General features: G+C 55.6%; 2 protein-coding genes across 3 annotated transcripts in view; one reads left to right on the top strand and one right to left on the bottom strand.

The window, feature by feature from the left end:
• On the top strand, positions 1–13,150 carry NSUN5 (NOP2/Sun RNA methyltransferase 5). Of its 2 annotated transcripts, XM_026516022.4 has the most exons (11): positions 1–108; positions 218–340; positions 837–1,011; positions 1,107–1,215; positions 10,597–10,735; positions 10,821–10,936; positions 11,252–11,430; positions 11,603–11,813; positions 11,900–12,040; positions 12,117–12,231; positions 12,333–13,150. In XM_026516022.4, the coding sequence occupies exons 1-11, from the start codon at positions 16–18 to the stop codon at positions 12,345–12,347; spliced, it is 1,416 nt and encodes a 471-aa protein (XP_026371807.2). In that variant the 5' UTR covers positions 1–15; the 3' UTR covers positions 12,348–13,150. The 2 variants fall into 2 exon arrangements, with proteins under 2 accessions (XP_026371807.2, XP_026371808.2); XM_026516023.4 differs by lacking the exons at positions 12,117–12,231; positions 12,333–13,150 and having other exon boundaries at positions 15–108; positions 11,877–12,010.
• The window catches only part of POM121C (POM121 transmembrane nucleoporin C), a 23,766-nt gene continuing 11,918 nt past the window's right edge, over positions 12,469–24,316 (bottom strand). Inside the window, exons 6-13 of the mRNA XM_026516020.4 lie at positions 21,325–21,416; positions 20,391–20,464; positions 19,810–19,934; positions 19,586–19,688; positions 19,180–19,356; positions 16,635–18,299; positions 15,065–15,187; positions 12,469–14,647 (exon numbers count right to left, since the gene is read on the bottom strand). Of these exons, the coding sequence (XP_026371805.3) occupies positions 14,550–14,647; positions 15,065–15,187; positions 16,635–18,299; positions 19,180–19,356; positions 19,586–19,688; positions 19,810–19,934; positions 20,391–20,464; positions 21,325–21,416 (2,457 nt within the window). The 3' untranslated portion in view covers positions 12,469–14,549. The remainder of the gene's footprint in view (positions 14,648–15,064; positions 15,188–16,634; positions 18,300–19,179; positions 19,357–19,585; positions 19,689–19,809; positions 19,935–20,390; positions 20,465–21,324; positions 21,417–24,316) is intronic.

A 24,316-nucleotide genomic window follows, 5' to 3' on the forward strand; every position in this document is an offset into this window, starting at 1 on the left:
GCGTGGGAGCGAAACATGGCCCTGTACGCGACGGCGGCGTCTGTGCTGGCGGGCGTGGAGAGCCGAAAGGGCTCCATCAAAGGACTGGTGTACGCCAGCAGTTTCCAGGTAGCGGGGTTCGGGGATCGGGCCCGGCGGGGGGCGAGAAGGGGACTGGGGAGGGGGGCCAGACGGGCCGGGCCCCCGCCTCAGCCGGTGTCTTCTCGGCCGCGCGCAGAACGTGAAGCAGCTGTACGCGCTGGTGTGCGAGACGCAGCGCTACTCCGCCGTGCTGGAAGCCGTGATCGCCAGCGCCGGCCTCCTCCGCGCCGAGAAGAAGCTGCGGCCGCACCTGGCCAAGGTAGTGGGGGCCAGGGCGCGGGGCGGGTGGGTAGGGGCTGAGCTGTGAGTCTCTCCGGACCTGGTCTCAGCGCCGTGCGGTCCACGGTGTGACTTGAGCAAGTCGCCTGTGAAATGAGCAGTCTCCGGACACGTCATTATTCGAGGTGGGATGAAAGTGCTGTACCTTTGAGCCTAGTTGGAAATTAAATAAGAACGGAAGTGCCATGGTCAGGACTCTAGCTAAAAGAAAATTGGGTGATGTTGGCAAGGAGGAGGGTGGGGATCCAGAGCTCTGCTGGTGAGCAGCCCTGGGGAGGCGGTTCGGGACCTGGAAGCAAGGCACGGGGCTCAGCTCTCCTGTCTGCCATTAATCTCTTTTGTGGTCTTGGGCGGAATATCTCATTTTTACCTGTTACTGCTTGCCTAAGTGGTTTGCTTAGCTCTTCCAGCTCAACGCTTGGAGTTCCAAGACACTAATGCTTAGGGTTTTTTTCTCGTTCTTTCCCCATCCCCAGGTGCTAGTGTATGAGTTGTTGCTGGGGAAAGGCTTTAGAGGGGGCGGGGGCCGATGGAAACCTTTGCTGGACCGGCACCGGGCAAGGCTGAAGGCGGAGTTGGCCCGGCTCAAGGTTCAGCGATGTGTGAGCCGAAACGAGGACCTGTTGCAGGTGGGATCCAGGCCTGGCACAGGTGAGCTGGTAGGAGTTGTGGGGAGGAGGGTAGCTCTCAGGCCCTCAGGGGAGAGGGCCTCAGTCCTGCCCACTCACTGCTGATTGTTTTCCTAGCCTCCCAGTTACCTCGATTTGTGCGGGTGAACACTCTCAAGACCAACTCTGATGATGCAGTTGATTATTTCAAGAGACAAGGCTTCTCCTACCAGGGTCGGGCTTCCAGGTGAGCTGAGAACCCTGCCTGGCTGCCCTCCTCTGGGGGAGGTGCCTGGGGCCGCTGGGAAACAGGGATCCGGGGGAAGAGAGAGGAGGAGTGGTGGTGACTGCACTCTGGTTTTCTCATACTTTTCCAGCAGTTTCTCCCTCTCCTTCCAAAGCCTGACTTTCTCCATCCCTTAACATTGATTCTCCTGGGAGTTCCAGCCTAAGTTCTTCTACTGTATCCTGCCGTTTCTCTGGCTCTGAGGCCTGTTTCTCCCCTGATGATTTGTGTCTCCCGGTCTACATTTCTCTCTGTATGCCCACCCTCAGGTTCATCTCTGTGTTCCACAGACACCGCAGCCACAGCGTGTGTCAGACCAAATTCATCTTCCCTCTGTACTTTGCACCTTCTTGTTTTTTAATTGTTAAATCCAGTTTATTCGGAATTCAAGATTTAGGAGAAATCCTTCAAAAACAATGTGCTTAAACACACATTACCAGATTATTTTGCGTTTTTTTTCCCCCCTGAGGTATAATTGACATGTAAAATTAGTTTCAGGTAGACAGTGCGACTTGATATGTGTGTGTATTGGAAAATAATTGCTACAATAAGTAACATTATCACCACACATAATTACAGAAAGTTTTTTTCTTTTGTCATGAGAACTTTTTTTTTTCTTTTTTCTTTGTAAGGGATTGGGGGGCAGAGGGAGAGAGAGAATCTCAAGCAGACTCAGTACCTAGGATGGAGTCTGAAGCAGGGCTTGGCTTGATCTCATGGCCCTGAGATCATGACCTGAGCCCGTATCAAGAGTCGGACACTTTACTGACTGAGCCACCCAGGTGCCCCCCTCTTGTGATGAGAACTTTTAAGATCTCTTAGCATCTTTGAAATATGCAATACAGTATTTATTGTAGTCACCATGCTGTACATTAGATCGCTGGGAGTTATGTATCTTATAACTGGAAATTTGTACCTTTTGACCACCTTTACTCCTTTTGCAACCAACCTCCTCGCAGTCACAAATCTATTCTCTGTATTTATGAGTTGGTTTTTTGTTTTTGTTTTTCTTTAGAGATTACACTTGAGTGAGAACATTCAGTATTTGTCTTTCTCTGATTTATTTCACTTAGCATTATACCCTTAAGGTCCAGCCATGTGGTCACAAATGGCAATATTTTATTCTTTTTTGTGGCTGAGTAGTTGTCCTGTGTGTGTGTGTGTATACGTGTGTGTACGTACACCCACGTGTGTAGTTAACATGTTTTCTTTATTCGTCTAACAGCAGACACATTGTTCCATGTCTTGGTGATCATAAATCAGTAAACAGGGTCCAGATACCTTGTTGAATTAGTGTTTTCCTTTTTCTTGGATAAATACCTAGAAATGGAATTGCTGGCTCATATGGTAGCTCTATTTTCAATTTTTTGAGGAACCTCCATGGTGTTTTCCACAGTGGCTGCACCAGTTTGCATTCCCACCAATAGTGCAGGAGGGTTTCTTTTTCCCACATCCTTGCCAACACTCCTGTCTTGTCTTTTTGGTAATAGCCACTCTGACAGGTGTAAGATCTCATTGTGGTTTCGATGCGCATTTCCCTGGCACCTCTTTGTGTACCTGTTGGCCATCTGTCTTTGGAAAAACCGTCCAGTTTCATTCTTTTGTTCGTGGCCTCAGTTTTTCCAACACCATTATTGAAAAGACTGTTTTTTCCCTTTTGTGTATATATATATATATTTTAAAGATTTTATTTATTTATTTGACAGAGATAGAGACAGCCAGCGAGAGAGGGAACACAAGCAGGGGGAGTGGGAGAGGAAGAAGCAGGCTCATAGCGGAGGAGCCTGATGTGGGGCTCGATCCCATAACGCCGGGATCACGCCCTGAGCCGAAGGCAGACGCTTAACCGCTGTGCCACCCAGGAGCCCCCAACCTTTTGTATATTCTTGGCTCCTTTGTCATAAATTAATCGGCCATATAAGTATGAGCTTATTTCTGGGCCCTGTGTTCTCTTTCATTGATCTGCGTGTCTGTGTATGCCAGCACCAGTACTGTTTGATTGCATAGCTTTGTCATATAGTTCAGGATCAGGGAGTGTGAGATCTCTAGCTGCTCTTTCTCAAGATTGCTCTGGCTATTCGGGCCTTTTGTGGTTCCATACAAATTTTAGGATTGTTCTGTGTAAAGTTTCCACTGGAATTTGTTAGAAATTGCATTGAATCTGCGGAGTGCTTCGGGTAGTATGGACGTTTTAACAATATTCTTGCAATCCATGAGCATGGAAAATCTTTTCATTTGTGTCACCTTCAGTTTCTTTCATCAGTATCTTACAGTTTTCAGAGCATAGGTGTTTCACCTCCTTGGTTGAGTTTATTTCTAGTTTTTTGGTTTTTTGTGGATACGGGTGTAAATGGGATTGTTCTCTTAATTTCTTTTTCTGATAACGTTGGTTTGCAAACTCCTTGGGAGCTTGCCAGGTATAATCTGAAACCAGCCCCCATACACACAGGGTAGGGCCAGAGAGGCAGGCCACTCCAGATTGACGTGTGGCAGGGTTAGTAATAAGTGAGCTTCCTAGAAGTCTTGCCTTCAGTAGCTGGAAGATGAGTAGATCCCTGCACCCACCTGCCAGAATCTTAAAAGTTTATATAGAGGGCTTCACTGGGTGCAGTCACATACAGGCCCACGTTGGAGGTATTGTGGGTTCGGTTCCAGATCGCTGCAATAAAGCAAGTCACATGAACTTTTTGGTTTCCCAGCGCCTATGAAAAATAGCTTTATACCATAGGGTAGTCTGTGAAGTGCACAAGATCGTTATGTCTAAAAAAACAATGTATGTATTTTATTACTAAAAAATGCTAAGCATCATCGGAGCTTTTGGTGAGTCATAATCGGTGATCAGAGATCACCGTAACAAATACTATATTAATGAAAAAGTTTTGAGATATTGCGAGAATGACCAAAATGTGGCCCAGCGACACGCAGTGAGCAGGTGGTGTTGGGAAGATGGCGTGTTCAGTTTGTAGAAAGTGCACACTCTCTGCGAAGCGCAGTGAAGCGAAATGCGGTACCGTGAGGGAGCCTGTGCGCCACGTCACTGTCCCAAGGCTTTGTCTTTGGGGCAGCCTCTGGTGGGGAAGGCAAGCGGGATGCACATTCCAAAGACAGGAAAGGGGTGAGGAGCCTCCGTTTGCCAGGGTCCAGCTTGCACGTCAGCTGGTGGTCCCATCCTCTCCGTGACCTTCCCTAACTCTCTGACCCTTGTGACCAGCTCTTAAAATCCCACATGACCCTGTTTCCTGCCGTGTGTCCTGAGTGGTCAGCAGGGGTTTCACCAGCATGGAGGGGGCTCCTTTGGTAGCTGTCTGGCTGTGTTAGAGGCAGATGCCACAGCAAGATGGGACACAGGCAGGAGAAAACAGATGAAGACCGTGATTTCCTGGGGCGCCTGGGGGGCTCAGTTGGTGAAGCGTCTGCCTTCGGCTTGGGTCATGGTCTCAGGGTCCTGGGTTCGAGCCCTGTGTCGGGTTCCCTGCTTAGTGGGGAGTCGGCTTCTCCCTCTTCCTCTGCCACTACCCCTGCTTGTGCGCTTTTTCTCGCACTTTCTCTCTCAAATAAAATCTTCAAAAAAAAAAAAGACAGTAATTCCCCAAATCAGTGGTAACTTCTTCCTCCAGGCACCCCAGGATCCAAACCACTGATTTATTAATATCCCCTAGGCTGGAGGCGAGATCACTCAGGGCATTCACTTGTGTCCTTATTTATGTGATTTACTAAAGATGGTGCGTGAGCGGCTCACCAGGTGTAAACACAGAACGTTGTTTGGATAATGGCGCAGGTGCGTCCCATCTTGGAGGGCAGTTTCGCTCTTAGAGGTGTTGCAGTGAGTGGTAAGGACAGGCTCGGGCACCCGCCGTTCACGGTGTGCTGGGTGCATTCAGTAGAGGCTCCTGTCTGTGTTTTCACGTTCTCCATCCCATGCAAGGAACAAAGCGCCAAGTGATGGTATCACCGGAAGACCCATACTGGGTGGCCCTGAGGAGAGGGAGGTTGGCAGCTTTTGCTTCTTGTTGGCCGCAAGAGGCAGCGCTGTCAGGCGTGGGGGGGGGGCAGGATAAGCCAGCTCAGGACCCCCACCTCCCCTCTTCCAGGGTGTGCGCACCGCTCCAGGTGTAGTGATTTCTGCAGGTGCAGCCGGCAGCAGGCCAGCGGGACCCCGGAGGAGATGCGGTTGCCCCCACCCAGGGGTGGGAGGTAACGTCCCCGTCCTGGGGGGATCATCCCAGCATGCACTTCAGTAGATGACCCCTTTCCCAGCGTGGTGGAGCCTGGCGTTCTCAGCAGCACAGCACGTTGGCCCACGGGGAGAGGGCAGCGGTTTCCTGCACGGTGTCAGCTGTCTCGGCAGGGGTCCCCAGTCTGGCCTGCGGAGCAACAGGCCCTGCTGGTGGATGGTTCGGACGTGCTAAAGCCTGGGACAGGACTTGGTCCCCCTAGCCAAGGTGCTTTTGCCCGGTAGTAATGGCATCCGGTTTCAAATCCTGTTTTCCTGTCCACCAGCCCTGCTGCTCGCAGGTTAGAGGGGTCATGGATCCTCCATTATGTATCGTGTCCTTCTGCCCAGTTGCACGTCAGGACCTTTGAAATGTGACCCTCAGTCACGGTCCAGTTGATGAGAGGATCTGTACACGGTACTCAGCCTCTTTTCAGTCTCAACGGTGGCAGCCCGGTCTCCACAGGCGGCGGGCAGAGCTCCGGTTGGGCCCAAGGCCGTGACCGCCCACACCGAGGCGTGGAGGGCGGGGCCGGTCTCATCAGTTTGCCGGTTTCTTGCCGCTGCAAACTCAGGAGGACGGCCCAGGTGGCCTTGCTAGTTGCCCAGGGCGTGATTTAGAACACATGGGACGTGTTGTTACTGAATTAACCAAGTCATTGTATTTTAAGGGCAGTCTGGCTTCCTAGGCAGTCTGCCCTCCCACCGGGGTGCAACGGTGGGCGCCCGTCTTATGCACCTGGTTGGCTGTCTGCCTAAAGGTCAGCTACTGGGGCTCGTACGTGGGCCAGGGCCTCTCTCGACTGCCAGACAGTGTCCGGGAGACCGGATGTGGAACACAGTGGGGATGCCCTGGCCTCTTGCAGGTGATCCCACCTGTCTTTTCATATATCCTGACCCGCAGGGGCTCATTCATGAACCACCCCTCCGCTTCCCACCGTCCGCGCCACAGGCAGGACCCCCTTAGAGCCACCCGCGGTCAGTGCGGAGGGCTAAGGGCCGGGGCTCGGGAGTGATCACCGGCCAGAACGCACTGACTTGAGCCGCGGCTGCTGAGCTCTGTTCCTCCCGGAGAGACTTGCCCTGGGGGAGCGTGGTGCACACGACTAGAAGCCGTTGCTCTCTGGAGGGATGTCTCGTTTCTGTCTCCTTCCCAAGCTGGGACCAAAATCCTAGGGGCGCTTTCCCCGTCTGTTGTCACTGCCACAGCGCCCAGCCCACACCTTCCAGAGTCACCCCTCGAGCTCCAGTGGCTGACCGGCTCGGAGCTGCCCAGAGCCTTCATCTGCTTCACTAGTATTTTGCCTTCTCAGGCGGCTTGCTCTGTGGCCCCCACTCCTGCCCGTGCCCTTTCTTTACCAGCTGGTTTTGGGGACAGAGGCGCTGTGCCAGGTGGGGACGAAGAGTCCTCCAGACTCCAGAAACCCCTGCCAAGGCTTGCACGCCTCTTTCACGTTCTTAGGGGCTGGATAAACGTGCATCTTGTCCCTCAGTCACAGTGTCCGAGATGAGGTCTGTCTTCGCCGACAAAACGATTCCCAAAACCTTAATGGCAGTGCCTGGGCCTTGAATTTTCTGTGGGTTCACTGCCTGGCCTCTTATGCTTGGATGCTCCCCAGCAGAGCCTGCAGGATGGCCTGCGACAGACGCCAGTGTTCCCGCGTGAACAGTAGGGCGTGTGATGAGCCCATCCTCCTGGTGTGGGAAGGACGACAGGGACAGGTGTTCGGCTGCCCTCCTGTGACCTCTGCTGGAGCCGTGCGGGTAACCTTGGGGGGGTACTTGAAAGGTCCATCGTTGCCTCTCCCATGTGAAGGCAAACTGATCTGCCTCAGTGGCCAAGGGGATATGGAAAGAGGCATTTGCTGAGACCGGCGCAGCGCGGTACCCTTCTGGGACCGTGGCCAAGCTGCGGCGGCGGCGGTGGTGGGCACACCCACGGTCCTGGGTCCTCTGCCGTCACCGGCCAGGAGCCTTCCCGCCCTTCTGTGGGCCAGGCTGGGCCGTGAGAAGCGCCGGGCAGGGCATTGCCCACTCCGTGCCGCCCTCGGAGGGTTTCTCCTCTGTCCCTGTGTGGCGTGTATTGTGTGACACTTACTCTCTGAGGGGGACGGGCTCGCAGGTTCCCCGTTGGTGTTTGCCCTCAGCACTGGTTTGATTAGCCCTCAGGTGGAACTCACCCTTCAGAGTTCGACTTGGTAGCATCCCGGACCCGGTGTGTCCCCTAGTCTGGGGAGACCCCCTACGTTCTCAGGCCGGGGGAGAAAGCCCAGTTGGCAGCGTCAGGGGACTTTGTTGACTGGCATCGTCACTTGGGTTGTAAGGCTTTCCACAGGCGACGGCTGTGTTCAGTGGGGGCCCCGCAGCAATGAGGTCAAGTCCATGTGCTTCCAGGTTACTTTCTCCAGACCCTTTCGGGTCGATTGGGGGTAGCGTTTGGAGCTCCGTCTCGGCCCCGGGTCTCTCCCACAGCACCCCGAATGTCTCGTTGCGCAGGTAGGGTCTGCATGCCTGTGAGCAGCTCATATCTGGTGGCAGGGCCGAGTGGAGCTGGCTTTCCTTCCTGCCGTGACGTGGCCCCGTCAGGGCCTTCACAGACTGGGGTGCAGGTGGCCCATCTCGTTCCCAGCTGCCAAAGAATTTGTTGTACTTCTCTGTAGATTCCCGGGGTCCCGCATGCCCAGGACGGTCCCCCTCATTGGGCCAAGTCTCCCTGCGGGCTAGAATAATCCAGCATCTGAGGACATAAGTCCCTTGAACTTCCTGTAAGCGAGCCGCGCAGCCCCTGCTGGCAGGCAGGGTGTGAGGGGATGGGGCTCAGTTTCCCCGGCTCCCGCGCCGTCAGGGAGCAGCCAGCGCCCTGCGACCCATCGCCGCCCCAGCGGCGCCGGGTGCTGCCCCGGCCTCTACTGGAACTCGGCAGCCGTGTCCACAAGCTCCGAGGGAGACCCCCTCATCAGGAGTGTTGCCCGAACTGGGGGGCTGCCCTGCTGGCTGGGGTTGCTCTTGCTGCCTTTGCTTGCTCTTGTATTAGGGGTGCGCCGGTGTGGGATGCCTGGCCGTTTGGCCGTCCGTCAGCACAAAGCCCTCCTCTTCCTCTCTCCTTGCCCCCACCCCGTTCGCTCTGCCACAGGGCCACTGGTGCAGTTTCTCCAACAAGTGCATTAAAGTGGCTGCGCTTTTGGGGTGTCCCATACTCACGCAGCAGCCCCCAAGCATCTGATGTAGGGGCCACCCCGTGCCACACACACAGGTCGCTGGCCAATGCCCCCCCCGCCCCCCCCCCCCGGCCCAGCCCGCGTGTTTGGCCTCCAGGCTGGCGTCCCCATGGTCGGTGTACCATCTCGGGAGCTTCCCAGGTACGATCTGAACTGGCCCCGCGATGCAGAGGCCAGGCAGCGACCAAGAAAGAGGGAGGCTGCTCGGATGGGTAGGGGGCAGGCTTCCTAAGCGGGGCACTTCTCTGGGAAGCTTGTCTGGGGCAGCAGCAAGACGTCTCCATGCCCACCTGCCAGAATCTGCAGAGTTTATACGGAGGCCTTCATGAGTTCAGTCTCCTCCCTTGCAGATGGTCCCTGCACCCTGTCACGCTCTCAAGGCTGTGTCCTTGAGCGGCCTCTGCGAGCGGGGAAGGCAGGCGGGACGCACGGCCAGGGACGGGCGTGAGGAGCTGCACGGCCCGGGGCCTGCCCCCAGCGCGGGGCCACAGCGTCTCCCTGATCTGCCCCAGGAGAAAGTGTGGTGTCCGCGTATGGATTCTGTATCCTGCCGCTTCACGGAAGCTGCTTAAAAGTTCTAAGTTTTTTGGTTGGAGTATGTAGGTTTTCTGTGTAGGTCATCTGTAAATAGTGAGTTTTACTTCCTTTCCAGTTTGGATGCCGTTTCTTTCTTCATCTTGTCTGATGTGCTGAATGGGTTCTGTTGAATGAAAAGGCGCGAGGGGGCATCCTTGTCTTGTTCCTGATTCTAGAGGGAGCGATTTCAGCTTTTCACCTGAGTTTGTCCACTGTGGGCTTTCCCATGTGGCCTGTGTTGAGCTGTGTGCCCTCGACACCTGCTTTGGTGACAGTTTTTATCATGAGTGGGTGTTGAATCTTGTCAGATGAGACGATCAGGATCTTTGTTCTTTTGTGAATGTGGTGCAGGGTATGGATTGGTTTGCGGGTGTGGAACTGTCCCCATGTCCCTGCGCTTGGCACCTCCAGCATTCCCTGTCGTCAGCGAACAGTTGGCCAGGCCAGCAGCCGAGCGTAACACCCCCCCCCCCCCGCCCCCGTCACGCCTACCCTGCCTGCAGAAGCTTTCTGTCCTCCCGGACCGTGCCTGTCATTTTCTATCTTCACGGACAGAAGAACCTCTGGAACCCGTCTCCCTCTTGCAGACTTCACCTGTGGTCGGCCGTGGAAGGATCTCCCAGCCCATAAACCCTTTCTGGGCTGGCCCCTGGGCCGTGCCCCCTGCTTCCTTCGTGGGCCCACTGCGTTGCTCCCCGGCGCTCCCCCACCTGCTCCCCTGCACTCTCCCACCGCCTGGGCCAGGGTTTGTCAGCTCTGGGGTCGCCTCCGCCCCTCCGTCTCCCCTTCTGCTTGCGGAGCGATGCTGGGAGGCCAGGGTGGTGCAGCAGCGGACGGCTGCTTGGGTTTGGCTTCGGCTCTGCCCCTGGATAGCTTTCTGAGCCACTTGGCGTGGGGCAGGTGCCGTGTGCCGAGCTCCTTCCCCGAGTTTGGTGAGTGTGGGGAGCCCCTTGCCCGTCAGCAGCCAGCGCAGTGCCCACCTCTCCCCGCCGAGGTACGTTTTCAAGCACTGACATGAGTGCCTCACTCGTGCCGGATACTTTTCTAAGTATTTTGTATCAGCTCAATCCTCGCAACGACTGTTTCCCAGAAGAGAGAGCGGGGCGAGGTGAAGCCGCAGCTGGGAAATGGCAGAGGTGGGACCCTGGGCCCGGGCTGGCCTGAGCGCCCACTTGCTCCCTTCCCTGCTGCCTCTCTCTCCCCATCCCTGTCCATTTCTCCAGGGCGGTCTGAGGCATCTCGTGAACGGTTCACGTGAGGTCACATGTGAGAGGCCCAGCCTGGTGCTCAGCCTGGAGGAACTCAGAATGTGCAATGCTTCTTGTTCCCTGGCAGCCTCGAGGACCTGCGGGCCCTCAAAGGGAAGTGCTTTTTTCTGGATCCCTTGTTGCCAGAGCTGCTTGTGTTTCCAGCCCAGACAGATCTGCATGACCACCCACTGTACCGGGCCGGTCACCTCATCCTACAGGACAAGGTGGGGCAGGCGGGTGGGGAGGGGGCGCACGCGTGGGAGGGACGGCCCGGGTCCCCGTGCACCAGCGCCGCGCTCTGCCCCGCAGGCCAGCTGTCTCCCCGCCATGCTGCTGGCCCCACCCCCGGGCTCCCACGTCATCGACGCCTGTGCTGCCCCAGGCAACAAGACCAGTCACTTGGCTGCTCTTCTCAAGAACCAGGGGTGAGTGCCGTGGGCAGCCAGAAGGGGATGGGCTCTGAGCAAGTCGGGAACTCTGTTCCCGTAGGGCATGAAGGCTGAAAGGAGGACTTCCCTTTAAATAATTCCATCTGGACCTAGCGCAGTCGGTGGTGGAGCCCTCAGCTCAGCTTCCCAGCGGGTGGCCGGTGTGAGCTCTGCATCCCCTGGTCAGGTCCGGTCCCTCTAACTAGACGCCATCCCTTCTTTTCTGTGTCCCGAGTGGACATGTTCTTGCATGTCAGATCTGTGGGCCCTTAGGTGCCCCGTGATTTGCCCCAGCTCTCCCCTCTCCCCCAGGAAGATCTTTGCCTTCGACCTGGATGCTGGGCGGCTGGCGTCCATGGCTACCCTGCTGGCCCGGGCTGGAGTCTCGTGCTGCGAGCTGGCAGAGCAGGACTTCCTGGCAGTCTCACCCTCTGACCAGCGCTACCGTCAGGTCCAGTACATCTTACTGGATCCTTCTTGTAGCGGCTCAGGTGAGATGGGGACAGAGTGTGTCTGAGGACTTGCAGCTCCGGGGTTCGCATTGGCGTTGGGTTTAGTTCTGACTCTCCTCATCCAGTGACCCCAGGCCAGTGTCCTCACCTGTGAAGCAGGGAGCTCCGTGCGAACCAAGGCCGTCCTGCAGCTGACACGCTTTGTCCTTAGGAATGCCAGCCAGACAGCTGGAGGAGCCCGGGGCAGGCACCCCGAGCCAGGCACGCCTGCAGGCCCTGGCCGGGTTCCAGCAGCGAGCACTGCGCCACGCGCTCACCTTCCCCTCCCTGCAGCGCCTGGTCTACTCCACATGCTCCCTCTGCCAGGAGGAGAATGAAGATGTGGTGCGGGATGCCCTGCAGCAGAACCTGGGGACCTTCAGGTAGCGGGGGGGGGGGGGGTCCGCCGGGGCCCCGGGGAACGGGGCTGCTCACTTTTTACCCAGAACCCGGCCGTTCTTCTCCACAGGCTAGCTCCCGTCCTACCCTCCTGGCCCCACCGAGGCCTTGGCACTTTTCCAGGGGCAGAGCACTGCCTCCGGGCTTCCCCCGAGACCACGCTCACGGGTGGCTTCTTTGTTGCTGTTCTGGAACGGGTAGAGGTGCCAAGGTGAGTGGGGGGCAGGTGGGCCTGCATGGAAGGCGCCGGAGGACCGGGCTGTATCTAACAGGTACTTTCCTTCTAGCTCAGTCCCCCAGGCTGCAGCAGCGGCCCCGGAACTCACACCCAGCACAGCCCCGCGGAGAAAGAAGAGACGGCGCCGAGCCGCGGCTCCCGGCCTGCTGCCCCGCACGCAGCAGGTCCGCGGGGGCGCCGCCTTCTCGGCCGGGAGGGAAGGGCCCGGGCCTCCCCGCGCCTCAGCCAGCAGGTCTTTGAAAGGCTGTTCTTTTTCTTGCTTTAGGAAGGAAAGCGGTAACCCTGGTTCTCCAGCTGCGGGCAGAGAGTGGATTTCCTTGTCCTCTGGGTCCCTTCCCCCGGCCATGTTCCTGCTGGTGAGAGAATTCTGCCCACGGAAATAAAAGGCAGGACATGGTCTACGATAGATCACAGTTTTTTTTTATTCTTAATGACATAAGCAAGGAGAAAAATCTCACATTCATACTAAAAATTCCAACTAGACTCACAGGAATTAAGTCCTTATTTGTCATGGAAAGTCCCAGCCTCCCGTTCCTGTCCAGTGCACGTACGTGGACACACACACCCACACACTCACTCAGGCTGCGCCGGGACCCCCTCTTCCGGGGGCGCCCGGACCAACGGTCCTGCCTGTGGAACTGAGGTCAGCCGGCTGAGCGCGCTGCCGCTAAGACGACCTGCTTTCCGCCCGGTGACTAGACCCGCGGCCCCCGCATCCTAACGGGGATTTGGGACTTGAGGGGCAGGCCTCTCCCTCGGCTCTTCCCAGGGGTGGGGAGGGACGGTCGCCTGCCACAGCGCTCAACCTCAGTCACGGGGCGAGGGGGGACTACGTACATCTACGTCACATTATTTATGAAATAAGAATTACATTTTATATCGTGTGTCCTGACGGAGCTCGGGCCCCTCAGGAGAGCTGCCTAGGACAGCATGTGAGCCTCTTCACACAGGCATAACTTAACTCTACAGCTAATTCCCAGTATAACAGCATTTATACTTAACCACCTCAGTGAACCAAGCTTGAAGGAATTTAAAAGGCAATTTAGCTTAAATACAAAAATAAATTTTTATTTTGTTAAAAAATGTTTAAATATTTTTTCTTTTAATTTAGACACACGCATTCATACTTCTCCCAAAGAGGATGGGCATGGCAGCAAGGCTCTTGGGCCCGGGGTATGTGATCTGGGGACAGAGGAAGAACAGGGGAAGGGGGGAGGCTCTGTTGGGGGCGGGAACCTGAAGAATTCTGAAGTGTGTGGTTAATTTTGGTTTTCTACCCCATCCCGGGGTGGATCTAGCCCACGGCGGGGTCAGGTCGGTGGAAGGGAAGCAGCGGAGGGAAGAGGTCTTTGCTTCCCCTTGGCCCCATCCTCTTGGGCTGCCAGCCCTTAAAGTCAAAACACCATTTGAAAATCCAGGAGTCAGCACGTGTAGCCATGAAGTGGTGCTACTTTCCACATTCAATTAGCGAGGCCCCAGAAACTTGAAACAGTTAAGTCCGGCACTACCAACATGCCGCCACTCATACAATTCAATTCTTCCTCCAAACTCGATTCAAAGAGCAATAGACATGAGCATCAGACAGTAACACAGGACAAGGCTTTAAACATACAACCCCGGGGAGGAGAGGCGGGCGAGCCCCACGGAGGCCGGCGGGGAAGGCGGGCGAGGAGGCGGCCGAACGGCGGGGGACGTCCTCCTGCTCCCGGCGCTTCCCCCCCAGAGCGAGGTATCTCCCCTGCAGCTGCCAGGCTAACAGTCTTGAGCCACCAAGCTTTTAGGGGCCAAACTGGCAGAGGGTGGGGGACAAAACATTGACTCGGACTTGGCAGGAAGAAGTGGACCAGCAGGAGCGGCACCCGCTGGGGTCTCCAAGGCAAAGCTAAATTCAGGGTCATTTAAAAAGGAGCAGATCCTGCAAGGAACCGGTGAGGGACAAAGCAGCAAGAAATGGGAAGCAGGGTCCCCTAATGGGACCCAGGAGAAGCACTTGTTAGAGGCAAGCCAAGCAAGGTAAAGCTGCGGGGCTGACCCAGCTTCCCAACTCCCGTCCCCCGCTGCCCAGTGGCGATGCGGGCAAGGGCTGTGCCTAACACCCAACCCCCTGCCAAACTGGCCCTGGGGGGGGGGGGCGGGAAGGGAGGCCGCCTCACTACCCTCGTACACCAGACAAGAGTCAGGGAAGGAGGGGGACGATATGTACAGATATTCTCTCGTTCTCTGGAGCCTCACCACGGAGCTGTTCAAGGAAAGGGAGCAGGCTGCTGCCCTGCCGCCCCGGGAGGCCTGAGGCGTCTTCCTCAAGGAGCAGCGGGACCGGCCACCAGGGCTGCCACTGCCTCCCCACTGGCAGAAGCCAGAGTTGGGGGGGGGAGGGTGTTGTTCTAGGGAACTAGAAGGGTCAGAGGCTCTTTCTAGCAGGTGCTGAGGTCCAGGTTTGGGCAAGGAATGGGGGGGACGGGATGGGGACAAAGGCCAAAGGCTATTTCTTGCGGGTGTGCTGCCTGCGGGCCTGCAGTCGCTGCCGAGCCCCCGGGGTCTTGGATCCTGCACCAATGGAAAAGGAAGGGGCCGCCGATCCTGGAAAGAGTCAACGAGGTCTCATCAGGGCAGCTGCTGCCTGGGCCACTTCCCTGGGCACCCCAATCTCTGGAAGGTTAGGCCAGCAGAAGGCCTGGTACTAAACTGGGCCTCCCCAAACCGTTACAGTTGCTGGGGGGGGGTGGGGGGGGGAAGGACTAGTAAAAATGCAGAATCCTAGATCATCTGCGAGTGAGCAGAAGGCATTTTTACTTGGCTTTCCAGTGGTCTGGAACATTCCCCCCAACTCCATACCTGGGCTGTGCTGGCCTCCCAGCCAGGCTACATCTTCCTCCTGCTTATGAGCCTGATCTTTCCCAGGGGGCCCCAGAGCCAGGAACCTGCCAAGCCTCCCCCCCCCCCCCCCCCCGGAGAAATAGGCTGGTTACGCTGGTGACGAGGTGACTCGCTGCTTACCGAAAGGTCCGGCTCCAACAAAGCCTTGGGTGGGTGTTGAGGGTGCCCCAAAGGAGAGACCACTGCCCGAGGCGCCCACCCCGGGAGCAGGGGTGTTCTGACCGAAGGTGGGTGTGGAGGTGCCTAGAACAAAGAGACCACAGAAAACTAGCAACTAGGCCAGTGCCCAGAGGGCATCCGAGCCAGCTACTGAAGGGGGGGGTGTCCCCACAGGGCACTTCCGCCCTGGACCCCCGTGCGGGCTCACCCCAGGGGCGGGAACTGCCGCTCCCCCCACCTGCTGCGGCCAAGCCAAAGCCCTGCACCACTGCCTTCGGGCCTGAGTCACAGAGTCTTTTTGCCATTCCCGTGGCCACCAAAGCACTAGAGAGGGGAACACTCGGCAGACCCCCACCTCCCAGCTTGACCAGGTTACTTCCCTCCGACACAACTGAGTTCTGCCTCCTCTCCTCGTTTACCTGTTCCTCCAGAAAGCTGAGCCTTCCACAAAACCCACCCCATGGGTCCTCTGGCCTTCCCACGGCCACACCAGCACGCCTCTGCCCTCGCCACCAGAGTCCCGCTGTCCAGTCCCGCCCCTGCCTCCCTACAACCCTCATGGACGGCTGGCCTCCTCACTCTCGGTCCTGACCTTGCCATCTTGCTGTTTGCCTCCACCCGCCCCCTCCAGTCACCCCGCACCATCGCCAGGGCCATCCCAGCTCCCAGAGGGCTCCCAGGTCACAGAGCCCTCCTGTCCCCGTGCCCCCTGCGGGAAGCTGCTGGAGCTGCCACCGTGGGGGGGGGGGGGGTTGCCCCTGCCCTCCTCATGCTCGTGTTTGAGCACTGCAGAGCGAAAGCCTAGCAGCGCAGGCCGGCCTCAAAATCATGACCCCAGTGCTCTGGCACCCAGAACTCCCTAGCAATTCTACCATTCTCATTACGTTCCTTTTCCCTCTCCAAACAACGACTTTGAGAGGCCCTCGTCTGTACACACGCCTCCCCAATCCACTCCCCACAATCTTCTTTCACATTTAAGAACACAAGCTATCAGGATCAGAACTCCTTGTGAGTCACCTTCCGCATGACAGAAATGATCACTTCATTCTTCTCCTGAAATTCTCCCTTTCCGCTTAAAATCCAAATTTAAACCCTCGCCCTGAATGACCTTCAACTCTGACTCTCCACAGCATTTTGGATGATTTCCATTTTTAGATCTAGCTTTGAGCCACACCTTGCTTTTCTCTGTTCATGAACAATTAGAGCTTGCTCCTGCCCCTGGGCCTTTGCACCAGCTCCTCTGTGCCTGAAAAGTGCTCTTGCACACCCACACACCCACCCACACTCCCAACCCCTGTGCCCCAGATGCAGACTTGGCTTAAATTTCCCCTGAAAGGCCCGCCCTCCTTAACTACCCGAAGAGCTCCTCCACAGCCACTCGTGGCACGCTGCCTTCTCCCGGGATGCCTCCTGCTCCCTGAGCTTGTATTTAACTACTGACGTCAGCCTTGTCAGGGCCAGGCCGGGAAGCTCTGTAAGCAAGGGGACCGCGCCTGCACGTGCGGCAGACCGAAGCCATTCCTGATCTTACCTCCAAACACAGGTTTGCTCTCAGGAGTGCTGGCCACATTGAAGGCAAAGGGTGTGCTCTGACCGGGCGCGCCCAAAGTGCTCTGACTCAAGCCGCCTCCAAAGGGGGTCGCGCCGCCAGTGGTCCCACTCTGTCCCGTGCCAAAGCTGAACGCTCCGGAGGTGCCGGGGGCGGCCACATTGATCCCAAAGCCCCCGCCGCCAGCCGGGCCGGTGGATCCCCCAAATGTGAAGGGCGACAGTGTCGTGCCGCCGAACATGGAGCTCCCAGTCCCGCTGCTGGTGGTCTGGGTCGTGGCTCCGAAGCCGGAGGTGGTGGCCGCCCCGAAGGAGAACACGGGCGTGCCGCTGCCGAAGGCGGGCTGGGTGCTGGCAGGGGTGCCAAAGGCGGAGGCGGCGGCCTTCACGCCGCCGAAACCCGACTGCACGGCGCTGCCGAAGGCGGGCTGGGCCGGGCCGGGCGCCGGGGTGGCAGCCGGGGCTGGGGCCTGTGAGTTCCCGAAGGTGAAAGAGCTGCCGAAGCTCGGGGTGAGGGCCGGCTTGGCGGTGCCCTGCTGCTGCCCGTCGGCGGCGGCCCCGAAGGCGGGCTGGGGGTTGGCTCCCGGGTAGGGGGGGAGTGCGGGCTTGGTGCTGGAGCCGAAGGGAATGTGGAAGGCCGGGGTGGCGGTGGTGGTGAATGTCGGCGCCGGCTGGCTACTGGTGGCGGGCGCGGGCGTGGTGAGGCTGCCGCCGAAGCCGCTGAAGCCAGTGCCCCCGCTGCTGCTGCTGCTGGCGGCCGTCTGCGCAGCGCCGGGGACGGACTGGCCAAACGTGGTGGCGGTGGTCGAGGCGGGCGCGGCAGGCGGCTTGCCGAACTGGAATACGGAGCCCATGGCTGGGGTAAAGCCAGCTCCGGAGGCAGGAGGGGCCCCGAAGAGGAAAGGCGGGGCAGCAGCGGTGCTGGTGCTGGTCACGCTGCTCACGCCAAAGCTGAACGCGGGCTTCGAAGCCGAGTCTACGGCCGTGCTGGCCGTGCTCACTGGAGCCACGGGAACCACGGGAGCCACGGGGGCCGCGGCTGAGGCGGCACTGGCCTGGCCGGCGAAGAGAGGCGTGCTCGTGGCAGTGGCTGCAGCAGCGGTCTGACTGAAGGAGAAGGGGCTAGACAAGGGCGCAGACGTAGGGGGCCCCATGCTGCCAAAGATAGGCTTGAATGTGGGCTGGGGGCTGCTGGCGGGCGCAGGAAGGGCAGAGCTGGAAGCTGTCGAGGTGGTGACCTTGGAGGGGCCAGATGGCAAGGGGCCCTCGTTCTCGCTTTTTGGCGGGGCCACAAAGATGGGCTTGAACATGGGGGATGCTGAGGACACAGAGGGGGCTGCAGACGCAGGCGGGTCAGTGGGTGGGGTGCTCAGCATTCCCAACAGAAGACTCTGCTTAGGGGTGGGGGACGGGGCAGCCGGGGCTGGGGACTTGACAGATGTCTCAGCCTGAGGAGCCGGAGGGGACTTGGTGGTGTCAGTGGCTGGTATCGGGGACGCAGCAGGGGTCGGCCCCAAGAAAGTGGCTGTGGATTTGGAGTCCGAGGAGGTGCCTGGAAGGGGCCCTGACTGTGAAGAGCCAAGAGGGGCCAGAAGGCTGGGTGTCTTCGGAGGCGAAGGGGCCACAGTGGTTGCCACTCCAGTGGATTCTGGGAAGAAGAGAGAAAGTGAATTCCGAATCCCTCCACCGTGACGGCTCTCAATGCTTCTGTACCCCCGTGCCTGGCGCAGGGCTCGGGCTCCCGCGTCAGCCAACGAACATGACGCCATCCGTACCACAAACCCTTCAAATATCCGCTCCCTAAAATCAAGGCGGGGTTCGCTATCTCTGCCCTTCACAGAACATAACAGGGAATGTGTGGGGGATAAATGTTGGAAACTAAGGAAAATCCAATCACCCAGACTCAAGTCCAGCTAATTACCTTGCCGCACCTTCCTCACCCAGGGAGGATCTACTGTGTGTGCTTACCGCGCGCGGAGTGCGGAGCCCATAACCTGAGCGGAACGGTGCCTGCCCTGCCCCGGGAGAGGCTGACGCCCGACGCCTGACACAGCCCACTACATGGCCAGGTGCAGCGAGGGGCGTGCGGGCACATGCGGTGCCGCGAAGGACCCCTGGAAGCCTCGAGGAAAAAGGACTGACATCCTCTCGTGCCTGCAGTCTAAAAAGCCTCTAACCACACGATCCCATTTACGTTTCAGAGACGCCTCCCACCTCACAAGCTACGCGTTACCCGCACATCAGAGAGGATGACAGCAAGGCTCAGAGCAGCTCAGGAAGCCAGTTTCCAACCACGAGCCACGTGACTACTAAATGGGGCTGCTGACCCCAGTTTTAAGCATTGCAGCCCTTCCTGGAAGCTTCCGGACTGGAGACTTTCGAAGCTCTGGAGCGCGCGCCAGCTCGGGTTCGGTGAGCCACGGCAGGCTCAAACTCCCGATTTCCAGGCTGGGCAGGTGCGCTGCTTTTACCTAGAGTGAAGCGTAGCCGCGTGTCCTGCACTTGCTCGGAGCGGCTCTCGTACTCACCCGGGGCAGCCGGGGAGCCGGCCGAGCTCTGCATCTTCCTCAGGCTCTCCAGCAGCGGGTTGCTGCCTGGGGCTGGGAGGGGGGCTGGGGAGGCGGCGGTCCCAGTGGCGGGCAGGGTAAAGGGCAGAGAAGGCTGAGTGGTAGGTGGCTTCTCGGTGACGGAGTTCGAGGCAGTATCTAAGGCAGGAAGAAAGACGGTGTTCCAGTTCTCTCCCGGGTTACCCCACAGGGCACGGGACACTGGGGCTCTCGGAATCCGCTTATCTGGAAAAGCCTCCCCAATGCCAGGGCTCAGGGTTCCCGATTCCACCGAGCACCCAAATGGATTTCTCCGATGAGAAGGATCCAAATAAAGCCCCGGGAAACAACCCCTTTCCGGAGCGTGGAGCTGGTCGGTCTTCCTTACCGGTCCCGTCCGCCAAGGCCTTGTTAAACCACCGCAGCGAAGCTCTCTTTTCCAGGTCGAGGTCTTCGGCAGTGACGGAGTAGCCAAGCTGGGGAGGTGGGGGCTGCCAGACAGAAGGGGAGAGGCCTGCCAGTCAGAGGAGCTGGAAGAAACCTGTATTTAGCTTCCCTAGAACTCGGGGGCACGGTGCCGGGGCGGGGGGGTGTGGACGCACAGAGCCCTACCAGGGTCAGCCGGGCCCCTCGCCGCGAGGGCAGCAGCTGAATCTTGCGCCTGCGCTGCCCGGAGCTGCCGGGGGTGGGCGGGGAGCTCCACGAGTTCTGCGCCTTCCATGTGGTTGCATCTGCAGCTAAGGAAACAAACATGACTTGTCTTCTTCCTCTTCTCTTCCAGAAATAGCTAGGTTTGTCTACCCAGCAGGGTTTCCACACTGAATCTTCACTGGGTACCTCTGAAAGGTGGTCTCTTCCCTGGCTGGGCTCTTGGGTAGTGTTCGCAAGATTCTTTCAGACAGGAGGGCAGAGGGAAGTGCCCCAAATGCAGGCAGACAAGCGCCGACCACGGGATAGGTGCTACCCGGACGACTCCGCCACCTCAGCTGACTGCCTGCCCAGCCACACCGGGCTGCAGTGTAGACCTGCCCGCACCATGGACTGCAAACCTCCGTGCGGACAGGCACTTTTCGCTCTGCCTACCAGGCCCTACAGGCAGCGATGCCCGGCACGTGTTTTCAGACAGGAGGCGGTCTGCACACCCTCCAGAAACACTCCCACCACAAGCCACTCTCACGCGCTTATCAACCTACCCTTTTCTCCCTGGGCCTCCTTGTCTGTTGCCAACGGAGTTGAAGAACTGGAGCGATGAGAAAGCTCATCTTCTCTGCGGGCACAAGAGGCACAAGTGTGCTTAGAAACACCTCTTGACTTGGGCGCCCGGGTAGCTCAGTTGGTTAAGAGTCTGCCTTTGGCTCAAGATCATGATCCCGGGGTCCTGGGATGGAGTCTCGCATTGGGCTCTTGGGGAGTCTCCTTCTCCCTCTCCACCCTCTGCCCCTTGGCTTGTGCTTGCTCTAATAAATAAAATCTTAAAAAAGAAGGGAAGGAAAGGAAAGGAAAGGAAAGGGGAAGGGGAAGGGAAAGGAAGAAACAAACTCCTCCCAACAGAGTACTGGGTAACTTCTTACACCCTCCTAACTACCAACTGGCCAAAGTCTAGACCATCATGATTTAAGATCACAGTACACCAGGACAAAAAATTTAAGAAATCAAAAGAAGATTCCTACAAGACGAAGGAGGCAGTTCATGGACACCACGGAGAAACCTGTCTCACAGCTAGCACGACACATAACCACCTTCAAAACCCTACTTACAACCTGCCAGTCCCTGAGAGCTGGAGTCACACATCTGACCCCAAGGGCAGCGTTCTAGTCCACTTTTGGTGCCTAGAGGGTCAGCTGGAGTCTAGAACATTAAATCTCCTGCCCCTGCTGTCTGTACTCTCCGTGGCCTCCCTGCACACCCCAGCTGCTCGAGCCACAGGCTGAGGAAGAGGGCCAGAGCCTCTAGGGTCGGCACGGAGACCGGGAGAGATGAGAGCAGTTCAGGCAGGTACTTTCACTGGCCTTCAAGATGGCAATTTCTTAGATCTCCAAATCACAGCTGCAGGAAGCCTAACAGCCAAGTACGTGTCCTTCCTTTCCTGCCTCTCATGAATGTGCAGCGCGAGTCAGGACTCATTACCTTATTTTCTTTGCCGGCCTCTCCGGTGTCTGGGAGCGGGACGAGGCAGGACTCGAGAACGGTGACGAGCTGGGTCCGCTTCTCTTCCAAAGCTGAAAGGCAAACAGCAGTGACACAACTGAGCCTACAGGACAATGTAAGTCCGTGTTCTGTTCATCACTGCCTAGCAAGTCTCCTTGTCAGTGACTTAAACGTTTCTCTGTGGGGCGCCTGGCTGGCTCAGGGAGCAGTGTGTGCGACTCCTGGGGCTGTCAGTTCAAGCCCTGTGTTGGGTGTAGACGTTAGTTAAAAATAAAATCTTAAGAAAAAACCCCAAAAAACCCCAAAAACATTTCTTTGTGAAGGAAGGCCCCTGAAGGAAAGTCAACTGCCAGTACTAACTATGGGGGGAAAATAATCTGAACAAGTAGAAGCTAAGTAATCAATGTACAAGGAGTGAATGTACTTTTTGCAGATACTAAAAAGTGGAATTCAGTCATGGTTCGGAGCCATGATGCTTACAAGTTTACTTTATATTGTCTACGGAAATGATAAGCAACTTTTGCAACCCTTCCCCCACAAAACCCTATCACAGCAAAGATAAGCCAGTAAACTTAGTCCTGCTTTCATTAAATTTTCAGCTTCACTTCAACTTTATTTTTTAAAAAATGTGCTATCATGACATTTATGACTTTTGTAGCACCTATGGCATTTATTGTTACATGATAATTACCCCATTTTAAGGATTGATAGGAGCACATCTTGTGAGCTAGTGGAATTTAGCTAAAAACCCGTAACAGAAAGATAACTAGAAAATCAACTGTTTTGAAATTAAGCAATGTATTTGAACTCCAAATGGAAATTAGAAAAGTATTTGAACCGAATGAAAATGAAAAATACTTCTATTTCAAGACTGTGGGATGCAGCTAAGGTTTACAGGGAATGTATAACCTTTCACATATATATATATATGCATATAAAGGGAAAAGGCTGGAAAAAACCCGGTGATCGAAGAATCTAAGAATCTGGATTAAAGAGTCAGAAAGAGGGATGCCTGGGTGGCTCAGTTGGTTAAGTGTCTACCTTTGTTCAGGTCATGATCCCAGCCTCCTGGGATCGAGTCCTGCATCAGGCTCCCCGCTGAGCAAGGAGCCTACTTCGCCCTCTTCCTGCTGCTCCCTCTGCTTGTGCTGACAAATAAATAAATAAATAGGGGTGCCTGGGTGGCTCAGTTGGTTAAGCATCTGCCTTCGGCTCAGCTCATTGTCTCAGGGTCCTGGGATCAAGCCCTGCACTGGGCTCCCTGCTCAGCAGGGAGTCTGCTTCTCCCTCTCCCTCTGCAGCTCCCCCTGCTTGTGCACTCTGTCTCAAATAATTATTTAAAATTAAAAAAAAAAATCTTCAAACTTAATAAATAAATAAAATCTTAAAAAAGAAAAGTCAGAAAGAAATCCCAGCAAGTCAAACATGAAAAAAAGAAAAGGGGGGGGGGGGCGCCTGGGTGGCTCAGCTGGTTAAGCATCCAACTCTTGCTCTCAGCTCGGGTCTCAATCTCAGGGTCAAGAGCTCAAGCCCCACGGCTCCATGCTGGGCATGGAGCCTACTTAAAAAAAGAAAAAAGAAATTTTTAAAAAGAAGGAAATAATATCTAGAAGGGCAGAAATTAAAGAAGTAGAAAAACATGTAGAAGAGTGACTCCTAAAACTGGTTATTTGATGATACAACCTTGAAAAAGGAACTTCCCTAATCCAATAAAGAGTATCTACCAAATAAAGAGTATCTACCAAATAAAGAGTATCTACCAAAAAACTATATCAGGGAGCCTGGGTGGTACAGTCTGTTAAGTGGCTGACTCTTGGTTTCAGCTCAGGTCACGATCTCAGGGTCGTAGGATTTAGCCCCACATTGGGCTCCACACTCCGCTCGGAGTCTGCTTGAGACTCTCTCTCCCTCTCTCCACCCCACCCACACACTCTAAAACAAATAAATAAATCTTAAAAAACAAAAACCACCCACAACAACCCTACGTCAAACAGCATATGTAACAGTGGAGAGCACTCCCTTCGAGATCAAGAAAAACCAGGATGTTTGCTATCACTTCTATTCAACATTGTACTGTAGGTCTTAAACAAATACAACAAGCATAAACAAGCAATATAAGGTAGGAAAGAGAGAAAAAAAGCTGTCATTATAGACAACACGATGTACACACAAAAATCCTAAGAATATACAGATGAATATTATGGAATTTAGCAAATTTTTTAAATATGATAATCAGTTGTACTTGCATATATCAGAAATAGATATTAGTATACCATTTATAATAGCATCAAAAATATATCTAGGAATAAATTTAATATGTAAAACCACTACCCAGTTAAAGCTGATGTAAGTTAAGTGAAAGATATACCATGTTCATGGATTGGAAGATTCAACATTGTAAAAATGTAATTTCTCTCCAAAATAATTGGTAAAGACAATCTTAATATCTCAACAAGTGTCCATTCTTTCTTTTAGTGGAAATCGACGAGCTGATTCTAAACTCACAGAGAAATGCAAAGGGTCAAGATCCAAGACAATTCTGAAGAGGAATGAGAGCAATAAGAAAGTTGGATGACTTATTCTACTACACATCATCAAAACTAAAAGACTGTGTGGCACAGTGTAGAAAAAAACCATAGGCACAGGGCAGAAAAACAGACAATGAAACAACAGAATCTAGAAATGGATCCACATATATACACTTAAATTATAACTAAGGCAATGCCACAGAGCAACAGGAAAGGGATGATCCAACCTTTCAATAAATGTTGCTAAGTAAAGTGGATATTTATATGGAAAAACACTAATTTTGATTGCTACTTCACAACATATACAAAAATCAACTTCAGGTGGATTATAGATCCAACTGTGAAAAGAAAAAGAATAAAGTTTCTAGAAGGAAGCATATCATCATCACGACTTTAGGTAGACAAAGAGTTCCTAAATAGTGCACATAATACAGTAACCGTTG

The sequence above is a fragment of the Ursus arctos genome, unplaced genomic scaffold (assembly GCF_023065955.2).
Source record: "Ursus arctos isolate Adak ecotype North America unplaced genomic scaffold, UrsArc2.0 scaffold_2, whole genome shotgun sequence".
Taxonomy (NCBI): domain Eukaryota; kingdom Metazoa; phylum Chordata; class Mammalia; order Carnivora; family Ursidae; genus Ursus; species Ursus arctos.